The 11926-nt window shown below is 41.5% G+C and overlaps 3 protein-coding genes across 3 annotated transcripts; 2 read left to right on the plus strand and 1 right to left on the minus strand.

The window, feature by feature from the left end:
• Positions 1–3284: 3284 nt before the first annotated feature.
• On the plus strand, positions 3285–4304 carry LOC139354102 (uncharacterized). Its single transcript, XM_070998368.1, has one exon. It carries the CDS (start codon positions 3285–3287, stop codon positions 4302–4304), a length of 1020 nt encoding a protein of 339 aa, XP_070854469.1.
• Positions 4305–6032: 1728 nt separating this feature from the next.
• On the minus strand, positions 6033–10505 carry LOC136117796 (uncharacterized). Its single transcript, XM_070998369.1, has 5 exons — positions 10284–10505; positions 9367–10220; positions 8365–8685; positions 7912–8031; positions 6033–6151 (listed from the first exon to the last, which is right to left on the minus strand). The coding sequence occupies exons 2-5, from the start codon at positions 10004–10006 to the stop codon at positions 6033–6035; spliced, it is 1200 nt and encodes a 399-aa protein (XP_070854470.1). The 5' UTR covers positions 10007–10220; positions 10284–10505.
• A 961-nt stretch (positions 10506–11466) lies between these two features.
• LOC139354104 (uncharacterized) lies at positions 11467–11871 on the plus strand. Its single transcript, XM_070998371.1, has one exon. The coding sequence runs from the start codon at positions 11467–11469 to the stop codon at positions 11869–11871; it is 405 nt and encodes a 134-aa protein (XP_070854472.1).
• The last annotated feature ends 55 nt before the right edge of the window (positions 11872–11926 follow it).

Raw genomic sequence — 11926 nt, forward strand, 5'->3', positions numbered from 1 at the left:
CATCCATATCGCTGCCGAGTCCTCAACCTCAAGCTCAAACCCCTCCAGTCCACCTCAGGCTCCTTTAAAACCTGAGATTATAGACCTGGTAAGGCTGAAACGCTCCCTACGTCGCAGATTTATGAGATCTCAAGATTCTGTCGATAAAAGTGCATATCGACGAGTGGAGGATGATCTTAAAAAGCTTCTTTATGAAACCAAACGAAAATATTTTGATGAGATGCTCCTGAATGCTGACCCCACCAAACCTTACGGCTTTAACCTCTGGAAATGCACACGGAATATGAAACGACAGCCCCTACGAAAGATCCCCATAAAGAAATCTGATGACACATGGTGCAGGTCAGACTCGGAAATTTCTTTAGCTTTTGCAGACGAACTTGAAAAACGCTTCCAGCCATTTGAGCTTGCGAGCCGCGAGGATGTTAAAGAAACTCTTGCCTTCCTTGATGCCCCTTCCCTGGATGCCTTACCGATCCAACACGTAAGCCCAGAAGAAGTTTGTCTTCATACCCAAAAGCTACATCCTAGAAAAGCGCCGGTCTTTGATGGCATTGATAGCAGAATTGCCAAGGCTTTGCCGAAAAAGGGAACCCTGTTCCTTGTTCTCCTGTTCAACTCAATGCTACGTATCCACCACTTTCCCTCTCAATGGAAGTGTGCTGTGATAACGATGATACCAAAACCAGGAAAACCGGAGAACCTTGTCCAGTCTTATCGACCGATAAGCTTGCTACCCACATTCTCTAAAATATTCGAAAGAATATTTCTTAGCAGAAGCATGGGAGTAAGAAGCGTGCAGGATGCCATTCCCGACCATCAGTTTGGTTTTTTGCATCATCATGGAACCCCAGAGCAAGCACATCGAGTTGTCCAGCATATTTTAGATGCTTTTAATAACAAGCAACACAGCTCTGCATTTTTTCTCGATGTTAAGGAAGCTTTCGACCGCGTGTGGCACGATGGCTTACTTTATAAGTTGAAGTCCCTACTCCCGACTAGCCATTTCCTCCTACTAAAATCATACCTGCTTGACCAAAATTTCATGGTCGAGGTGAGAGGGGAAAGGTCAAGAATCAGAATGGTTCGAGCTGGCGTTCCTCAGGGAAGCGTTCTGGGCCCCGTTTTGTACACTCTGTTCACTTCAGATCTGCCGTGTCCTAACAAGCCGGGCACGATTCTGGCTACATACGCTGACGACACTGCCTTTATTGCGAACGCCTCTTGCCCAATCGAAGCATCAAGGATTACCCAGGAATTCCTCGACTCTTACGGGAAGTGGACAAATAGGTGGAACATATCCATAAATGGAAGAAAGTCGCAACACTGCAATTTCACCTTGAGAGGAAAGATCCTTCCCAGAGTAGAGCTTCTCGACATCACCATCCCACAATCACCCCATGCGCAATATTTGGGTTTGATCCTAGACAAGCGGCTCACCTGGAAGCAGCACACTACCAAAATAGCAGCCACATGTAGAGCTAAGCTGAGAAAACTCAACTGGTTGCTTAAGCCAACGAGCAAGCTCAGCCTTGGCAATAAAGTTTTGCTGTTCAAAACAATTGTGGTGCCCTCGATGACATATTGCATCCAACTATGGGGCATGGTCTCCGACTCGAACGTAATGAAAGTCCAAAGGGTCAAAAACCGTGCGCTGCGAATGATTACAGACGCGCCGTGGTACGTCAGGAATGACGCCCTAACAACTGACCTTCATGTTCCCTCAGTCAGGGAGCAGATAAACCGGCACTTTAGTCGGTACAATGATCGCCTCACTGCACACATAAACCACGTAGCAGCTTCCTTGGCCCACCCAAGGACTAGAAGAATGCTGAAGCGAAGGTGATCTCTGGACAAGAGGACGTCAGATCTCTCGAGTCCTAAGTCAATAAAATTGTTTTGTTCAATTATTGTAAATATTGTTAATCACCTTTTCTGTTATGTTTCCATGTTAACTATTTCTGTTCGTACATGAACGGGTGTTTCTGTCGATTAGGAGAAGCTGGACAGCTGTTTTCTGGCGACTCTGAGAAGCAGTGGACAACAGCAGTTTTAACAGCGAATGTTAGATTTCTGCTGCTAATGTTAGCAGCACCACACCACGAAGAAGACATAAGGAGAAGCTGGTCGCGTTTAAAACCGAGCTTTTATATTTCCGAATTTGTAAATCAAAAGTTAACAATTAAGTCAAAGATTGAAAGTATACAAATGAATACAACTGGTGAAGTTCAACAAATTTCGGAGTTTTTATTACAAAGTGTGTGAAAGACCCCCAGAGTAGACTTCTGCTCAACTTTGACGATCGGGTGCGAATCGTCACAACATTTTGGTGGCCCATGAGGGGAACATACACTCATAACTTCATCAGCTTCCAATATTTGTAAACATACTTCAATCTTTGTGCTTACTTGTTTGCAAATCTATTATTAATTTAAACCAGCAAAGTTACGCAACCTTTGCCACGTACATCGCCATAACGGATCCTCGAATAACGGAGGAATCAAGAAGTCGAGGAGAATAGCGGATTCAACCCATGCCTATTGCCATCTCATGCGACACACTAGTCTCGTGAAGTTTGCCGTCCCCTTCCTTCAAAGTTTGATCGCAACACGAGCGGAGCGACTGAAACAGGTGAGTGTGTTTGTAGAGTATTTGTGCGTGGTTTTTCAAAGCAGAGTGCAATAGGAAAACATTAAAATGGGTAAAAATTAAAGTAATGGTAGTGATTTGGCACAACAGAGCTCGGCACCTTTGGCTGTGGAGACGTGTACGCAATGCAGATGGACTTATCTTCCAGGTTGACCCAACTAATTAAAAATGCTAAAAGGGACGGTCAAATAAAGAAAACTAAATCCTACTATGAGTTTCGCCTCAACAAGCTCAACGAGCTTTCAAAACAATTTTACACAAATCATCAAGCGCTCATTTTACAGCAATGTCCACGATCGCATCCATATTTTGCGGATGCTGTTGAAGACAATTTTGAGCAAGCATACAGTCACATTTATTGTTCTTTCGCCGATGAATACGAAACCAGGTTTCCAGTCCCAATACAGGTATCAGGTGATCAATCCATAAACAACACCCTTGTGCCCATTCCTGTTTCCACAATTCAGCTGCCCAAATTGCCCGTACCCCACTTTTCAGGAAATTTTGTGGATTGGCCATCTTTTTATGACAGCTTTACGCAGCTAGTACATGAAAATCAATCTCTTTCAAACATTCAAAAATTTCATTTCTTGAAGCAAGCACTACCGCACGGGCGAGACCAGGATATAAACCATATGGCATTAACAGAAACCAACTATTCAGTGGCATGGAACCTTGTGGTAAAACGATACAACAACCCTCGACTGCAGTTCATGTACAATATGAATGCACTGTACGGAATCGAGCCACTGTCCAAGGAGATCGCGGTGGACCTTAGGAATTTGTTAAACTTGGCAAATGTATGTATTAGTGAATTCCGACGACTACATATTGCCATTGATTCCTGTGATCATTGGTTGGTACATCACTTACTCACAAAGCTGCCTATCAGCACAACACAGGCCTGGGAACATTCCCTGGGCAACAACGTGGAAATCCCCACCTTCACAAAGCTGGAGGTGTTTCTTCACAATCGATTGGTCAGCATCGACCTAATCGAGAGTAGGAAACCAGGTGTTCCAGTTAGATCATCTATACAATCGACCAACCATCGCCAGACAACCAGACCATCGGGAAACTCCACTGTTAGGGGACACAGCTTCCACAGTACTCTTGAGTCTGGATCCATCAGGTGCTCGCTCTGCCAACAGAATCACGTTCTAAGACGGTGCCCGGACTTCCTTGCCAAGGATTGTTTCGCGCGAAAGGTTATAGTCGACCGCTCGAAGGCATGCATCAACTGCCTTAGTGCTTCCCATTCTCTGAGTCAATGCAGCAGCAGCCGAAACTGCTCGCAATGTGGTCAACGGCACCATACTTTGTTACATTTCCCGAATGCTCAACAAAGTTCTTCATTGACTCCTGAAGTATCCCGACAGCATGCTTCAGACTCTGGTCGGAGCGCAGCCGCTGTACAAAATGCACCATCAACGCAACTCTTCAGCGCAGTTGCCTCCCATCTGAACTCAACGACCCTTCTTGCTACTGCACTGGTTCGGATCGTAAATAGCTCCACTGGGCAGTCAGCTTTAGTTCGAGCTCTCATCGACCATGGCTCGGAAGGCACCCTCATCACGGAAAACATCTGTTGGGGTAATTACCTGGTAAGGGTTATACCGATTAAGGATTATGGGGCTCGAAAGACCGACTTCTAGCCCACACAAGCCACTGTCGTTGTAGTCGTCGAAAGATTCGTTTGAAGAAAACACCTGTTATATGCTGATCACTTATTTTTGGATCTTTTGCAATATATTTGAGCTTTTGCGCTCGTCAACTCGTGTACTTCAAGAATTTTATATGCAAGTGGCGTCTCTTTTTGCCGACTAGAGTGACCGTCTTTCATTCGGTGATACATACGAGATTTCGATAACAGTTTAGTATTTTTCTTACATAACACAATGACATAACATCAACATATCAAATTCAAATTAATATAATGCATCAACATCCTCCTCCCAAGTGTTGGAGTCGTGGAAAATTAAGTATAGACGACGGCAATACTTAGAGTTTACAATGTATCTGTTCTTACATCTAGTTTAATTATTTTTACAGCAGGTCTCTTATAAATATGGTCTTTAATTTGTACATCAACAATTCTCACACGCCCATCATTTGATGGATACGTTTTGACAATTATGCCTTTTGGCCAAACATTTCTAGGAAGGTCGGATTCCATTATCAGAACTACATCACCTTCTTTTAAAACATTACTGTCTTTTGTCCATTTACGACTACATAGTAAAAATTGTCTATATTCTTTTTTCCATTTCAACCAAAAAATGTCTGCAAGTCTTTGTGACGATTTCCACATATTTAACAGTCTCAAATCATTATCATTGGTGTTAGTGTAAAAGGATTCGCGATAATTAGAACCAATTAACAAGTCATTTGGCGTTAATGGTTCCGACATGGAGTCTGAAGGAACAATCAAAAGTGGTCTACTGTTAATCACAAACTCGATCTCACAAAACAAAGTTTTCAAAGTGTACTCTCTAGGATATCTCTCTTTTAGTAGAACTCCTAAATATTTCTTGACTGACTGTATGAGCCTCTCCCAAGCTCCTCCCATGTGAGGGGACAATGGCGGGTTAAAGTACCAAGTGCAACCTTTCGTGGTTAAAAACTGAGTAAACTTGTCATTTGGCCACTGTTCTATGATTTCTTTTATGTCCTTGTCAGCGCGTCTGAAATTGGTTCCGTTGTCTGAATATAATTCTGTCGGAAATCCTCGCCTACAACCAAATTGTCTAAATACATGCATAAACGCATTGCAGGATAGGTCTTCAGCAATCTCAAGATGAACTGCTCGTGTTGTCATGCATGTGAAAATAACACCGTAACGCTTTACATGGCTTCTATTTTGTGTAACTTCTATAGGCCCAAAATAATCAATACCTACTTTCAAAAAGGCTCTTTCGGTTGGCTTTATACGGCAACTTGGAAGCTGACCCATTAGAGGTGGTTGCGGCCTGGCTTTTTTGTTTTTACATTGCTGACAATTTCGAATGATGTTCTTTACTGTACTTCTACATTTTGTAATCCAAAACCTTTGGCGGATGTTGGCAATTACAGTTTCGGTTCCCATATGACAATTTTCGACGTGATAGTACTGAACGAGTAATTTAGTGATTGGATGATCTCTGCTTAAGATAATCGGATTTTTAGAGTCGATACTCATCTCCTCTTCACTTAAATTATTTAGTCTGCCTCTGAGTCTTAACAGATTATCGATAGAGAAAAATAGGGATAGACTATGCAGACTGCTTGAAGTTGATACAGGTTCATTACATTTAAGTTTTCCAATTTCCTGATAATAACTGTCTTGTTGTATGCTAAGAAAGATTAATTTTTCCGCTTTGAAAAGTTCTGTGGCTGTTAGCTCATTATTGATAGATATTCTCAAATTTGGTCTTAGCTTTGTCAAGTATCTCAAAACCCAGGCTGTTGTTCTTAAGAATCTCATCCAATTGGAGAACCTTGAGACGTCCGGTAATATAAATGACTGCTTTTGAATGGTAGTGAGATTTACGAACTCTTTATCGCTAGCATCAGAACTGTCTGGTCTTAGAGGGATTTTACCTAATGGCCACTGATCTTGATTTTTTCTAAGGAATGGCGGTCCTGTCAGCCATAACTCATTTGATGAGAAGTCAAAGGATGAGATCTTTGTTGCTTTATCAGCGGGGTTCAGTTTTGAGGGTACATGTCGCCATTCACTTGAATTTGTCAATTCTTGTATCTCTCCCAAGCGCTGAGCCACAAAAGTCTTGAACCTTTTGCTGCTCGTTTTCAGCCAGTATAAGACTATCTCGGAATCTGTCCACATGAAAGTTGAGTCTATTCTGAGATTGAGCGTTTCTTTAATAGCTTTGCTTAGCCTAGCTCCTAGTAAGGTTCCTTGAAGCTCTAGTCTAGGAATTGACATTGGTTTAAGTGGCGCTACTCGCGACTTAGCTGAAATCAGGGTGGTTTCTATTTGGCTGTTACACTGGAAGCGTAGGTACGCGCAAGATGCGTATGCGTATTTTGATGCGTCGCAAAATATATGTAACTGAACATTACAATGACTTATGCTAAGTGTAGTCAACTGCCTTGGAATGTAAAAATCGTTTATTTTATTTAAGCTGTTACACAATGCCTTCCATATTTGAAATTGATCGTCTGTAATGTAGTCGTCCCAATGGATTCCGCTATCCCAAATGGCTTGTAGAAGGATTTTATTTGATATCAAAAGGTTTGAAAGAAACCCTAAGGGATCAAAAATGGACATAGTTATTTTTAATATTTCTCGCTTAGTTGGTCGTCTGAGATTGTTAAGAAGTTCAAAATGGGACTTAGAAAACTTTAAATTGTATGTGAATATGTCTTTTTTGTGATCCCAAATTAAACCTAGAACTCTCTCTTCGGTTAAATTCTTTTCTGTGACTTGTTTCGATGGAGTGTTGTCTGTTATCTGATTTAAAACTTCTGGAGAATTAGATATCCAATTTCGCATGTCGAATCCACCTGCCTTGTGTACATATGTTACGTCCTTAATTAATTTTACGGCTGTACTAATGTCTGGAGCTCCACCCAAATAGTAATCCATGTAATGTTTTGTTATTATGTCCTTACAGGCTTGGTCATAGTCATTTTGAAAATCTAAGGCGTTTCTGTTTCTGACCTGTTGGGCGATACTTGGGCTACATTTAGCGCCAAAAAATAGAACTTGTATTTCGTACACGTCCGGTTCGGATTGTCGGTTGTCGCCTCGCCATAGGATTCTTTGTGCGCAACGGTCTGACTCCTGTACTTTTATTTGGAGAAACATCTCTTTGATATCTCCGACAAATGCAATTTTGTGTTCTCGAAAATTCATTAGAACTGTTGACAATTGGCTATATAGATCTGGACCTGGCAAAAGGAAATCATTAAGACAATAACCATGGCTTTTGGAGGCTGCGTCGAAAACTATTCTAAGTTTGTCTGGCTTGTTGCTATTTAGAAATCCAAAGTGTGGCAAATAGTAGGTCAAGGGAGTGATATTAGTTTTCTCAGCAGAAGTCAATTTCCTCATATACCCATTTTGTATGTAGGAGTCAAAGGTTTGTTTATATTTTTTCCCGTACTCCGGGTTTTTGTCCATTTTTCTTTCGCATAACAACAATGTAGAGTATGCATTTTTGTAACTTTCAGGTAGTTTAATGTCGTCACTTTTCCAAAATAAGCCACATTGAAATCTGTCATCGATTCGTTTGAGGGTTTTGTCAACAATTTCCAAACATCTTCTGTCGTCAAGTGATGTCGGAAAGTCATGAGGTGTTAATAACTCATTCTCAATGGACCAATAGGATTTAACCAGATTGTGTAGAATGTCCAGGTCATCGTTAGGGTTGTCGTAACCTACGCAATTAAATACATGGCATGAATAATTTCTATCTGGAATTTCTCTAATCATTCCCACTGTTCCATGTACAACCCAACCCAGCGCCGTTTTGCCAGCGACAGGTCCTTGAAATGATTGATATTTCAATTTCCGAGATACTATGATTGACCAATTGTCTTGACCAATCAAAATCTTTGGATGCGCGTTTTGGTAGAAACAAAAGGAAAAGTCTTTCAAAAACTCGTAGGTCTCAGACATGTCGCTTATTGACAGGGTTTGAAGGGGTAGATTTAAGCATGATACGGTCTTAACTTTTCGAAGAGTAAATACTTTGGAAGTCTGTTCCTTACCTCGGATACCCACACTAACTACCTTTGAGTTCGCTTGTTCATATACCTCGTTATTTGTCCACTGCATCTTTAAAGGACTAGTCGGTCCTTCTAGTTGTAGATCAGTCGCTAGTTGTTCATCGATCAATGAAATTGTCGAGGCTTCGTCAAGTAAAGCGTATGTCTCGATTGCTTTTTGTGGACCTATTAGTGTGACTGGAATGACCTTTAGTAATACTTTGTTACAACCGAAATTAATGTTGCAGTTCATGTCGGGAATTGTCTTGTTTTGGTCATTATTACTAGGCATATCAAGGGAAGCGCTTGCTGTGTTGTCTTTGTCTTTATGCAACAAAAAATTGTGGTTAAACTTACAATTTTCTGCCCTACAAGTCTTTTTGCGTTTGCAGTCTTTTATAATGTGATTTCTACCCAGACAAGATATACATAACTTATTGTGAGATGTGAATTCCCAACGCTTGTCGACACTCAAGGATTTAAATTTTGGACAATCTGTTATGTGATGATCAGTAGACTTACAATAGTTACAATAGTATTTGGATTTTTCAAATGTCTTGACTGGACTTGAGACTGTTAGTGTTGTTTCTTTTGATTTATTCTGACCGAATCCGAGCAATGTCGCTGCTTTTATGGTTTGACCTAACCATTCGTGAAATAGTATAATCTTCGGATCGTCAGACTTTATTTTTTGAAAATGTTTTATGAATGAGATTCTTTGAGAAACCTGAATTTTTTCTAGAATTTCCTCAAACAGCAAATTGTTACGAATCTGATAAATATCATTGAAGGACAGTAAAGTTTGAATGAGATTTGTAATCATATCATAAAAAGTGATGAGTCTGTCATATTTATCCTCTTTGATTACAGGAAAAGCTCGAATTTTATCTATCATCATTTTCACGACATGACTACAGTCTCCGAATCGATTTCTTAATATGTCAATTATCTCATTTACATTTTGTGGCACTAATAGAAGTGACTGTACACATTCTTTGGCTCGACCTGTCAATGCTTTTCGCAAGCGATTGATGTTTTCGTAGTCGGTGAATTTACACACTTGAGAACTGTTCTCATACTCGGCAATAAAAATTGGCCATTCTAAAGGGTCACCACTGAATAAGGGAAGTTCCTGTTTAATTGTTTGCCTAGCCATAAAACTAACAATGGCATTTGAATTGATGTCATCAGGCTGATCTGTTTGCTTTCGTTGAGAAGACTTAACCCACTCACGTGTCCTGGTGCCGTTGTTGTACTCATCGCTGATGTTGTCATCTTGGTCGTCTTGGCTTCTGTTGTCTTCTTCAATTTCTGTCATTTGCATCTGCATCTCCAGTTCCAACTGTTTCTCCTCGAACTCTAGCTGCATCCGTTTAGCTTTCAGCTCTTGTTGCTTCTGTAGATGCTCCATTTGAAGTTGAAGTTTTTGGGCTTTAACGGATCGTTGAGATTGGTGGCTCCGGTTAGACTGTGCTTCTTCGTCCCACCTTTCTGGAACTTTCTGCGTTGATGCTGCCCCTCGCATAACCGTTGCCATTGAAATCTCCAGTAGATTCGCCGCAGAGGTGCCTGGTCGCGGCGTGTCCTCTATTTCCCTGGGCGTATTGTCGTCATTCTTCTGCTTCTTGAGACGTGTCTTAGGCATCTTTTTGAGGTTGTGTTTGTCCAGTTCCAAATTTTACAGGTACACACACACTAGTCGTCGTCAATGTATGTGTGAAGACTTTTCTGTGCATGTCCGAGATCACGCTCGGTAATACATACACTTGCAAATTTTGGCTGATGAAATTGCGCTCTAGTTTCGCGTAATCCATGTGCCGTTCAGGAGGCTAAGAAGGACCATTTGTTGGGGTAATTACCTGGTAAGGGTTATACCGATTAAGGATTATGGGGCTCGAAAGACCATTTGTTGGGGTAATTACCTGGTAAGGGTTATACCGATTAAGGATTATGGGGCTCGAAAGACCGACTTCTAGCCCACACAAGCCACTGTCGTTGTAGTCGTCGAAAGATTCGTTTGAAGAAAACACCTGTTATATGCTGATCACTTATTTTTGGATCTTTTGCAATATATTTGAGCTTTTGCGCTCGTCAACTCGTGTACTTCAAGAATTTTATATGCAAGTGGCGTCTCTTTTTGCCGACTAGAGTAACCGTCTTTCATTCGGTGATATATACGAGATTTCGATAACAGTTTAGTATTTTTCTTACATAACACAATGACATAACATCAACATATCAAATTCAAATTAATATAATGCATCAACAACATCGTTCAAGCGCTTAGACTCAAACGGCATCCTGTTCAAGCTGAGATCACGGGAATTGGTAATACGTCGCATAATCAGTGCAGGCACAGCACCGACTTCACCATAATCTCATGTTCAGGATCGGATTTTAATGACTACGTATCCTCAGCCTTCATCCTTCGGTCACTAACAGGTCATTTACCAAAACAAAATGTAAACATTAAGTCCTGTAAACATCTCCAAGGGTTATCCTTTGCAGATCCTAATTTCATCAAGTCGGGTCGCATTGACCTACTTATCGGTGTCGACATTATCCCGCAATTAATGCTTCCGGACATACGCAAAGGGACGGTTGCAGAACTAATTGCACAAAATACACAGCTGGGCTGGATAGTTTTTTGACCAGCTGAAGCAGCCCAGACGACATCAATCTCCATCCGTTGTAATTTGGCAAACCTAAACAACATGGTACAGAGGTTTTTCGAATTGGATCAGGTCTCCACAACAAGACAACTCAACGCAGAGTAAAAATGGTGTGAAGACCATTTTCAACAAACTCATATCCGTCAGTCGAATGGGAAATATCTAGTTCGTTTGCCTTTAAAAACGTTGTTTGACCCCACACAGGTGATCGGCCGGTCAAGACAAATCGCATTAGACAGTTTCCACGCCCTGGAAAGATTTCAGTCAACAGTATGCCGGCACTATTCAAGAGTACTTTGATCTAAAGCAGATAAAAGAGGTAAAAGGTAGTGAGGAAGAACACACTAGGATCAACGCTCAAAGGCAACTCTCAATCTCTGCGTGCACCGTTCCACATCATGCTGTGATCAAAGACGACAGTTTAACTACAAAGATGCGCGTCGTATACGACGCTTCGTGCAAAACGTCGAACGGGAGGTCTTTGAATGATATTTTATGCACGGGTCCCGCCCTACAAAACGATCTTGGAGGAGTTATACTCAACTGGCGTCTCCATCGGTATGTCTTCGTGGCCGATATAACGAAAATGTATCGCTGCATAGATATGCATGAAGAAGATGCCCAGTATCAGCGAATTTTCTGGCGCGATGAAAAGGGACTCATCAAGGAATATTTTTTGACTACAGTAACGTTTGACACTGCCTCGGCACCCTTCACGGCGATTCGAGTCATACATCAGATTGCGTCCGACGAGCGCGAACGCTATCCTCTGGCTGAGCATGTCCTTAAAAAAGAAATCTATGTGGACCATCGACGGAGCTCTAAAAATTCGCAATGATGTCATCGCAGCTCTGCAATCAGCAGGCATGGAGCGGAGAAGTGGGCATCCAACC

The sequence above is a fragment of the Drosophila suzukii genome (assembly GCF_043229965.1).
Source record: "Drosophila suzukii chromosome 2 unlocalized genomic scaffold, CBGP_Dsuzu_IsoJpt1.0 scf_2c, whole genome shotgun sequence".
In the NCBI taxonomy this organism is placed as follows: Eukaryota; Metazoa; Arthropoda; class Insecta; order Diptera; family Drosophilidae; genus Drosophila; species Drosophila suzukii.

Bases quoted from the DNA above. Each gene is read 5' to 3' on its own strand.
- LOC139354102 (XM_070998368.1), top strand. From the start codon at position 3,285: ATGGCATTAACAGAAACCAACTATTCAGTGGCATGGAACCTTGTGGTA.
- LOC136117796 (XM_070998369.1), bottom strand. From the start codon at position 10,006: ATGCCTAAGACACGTCTCAAGAAGCAGAAGAATGACGACAATACGCCC. The intron at 8,686-9,366 runs GTCGAGCCAAAG...TGTTGCATAAAG, and splicing joins CTTGCGAAAAGCATTGACAG to ACAAAGACAACACAGCAAGC. The intron at 8,032-8,364 runs GTAAGGAACAGA...TTAATTGCGTAG, and splicing joins AGTTAGTGTGGGTATCCGAG to GTTACGACAACCCTAACGAT.
- LOC139354104 (XM_070998371.1), top strand. From the start codon at position 11,467: ATGCGCGTCGTATACGACGCTTCGTGCAAAACGTCGAACGGGAGGTCT.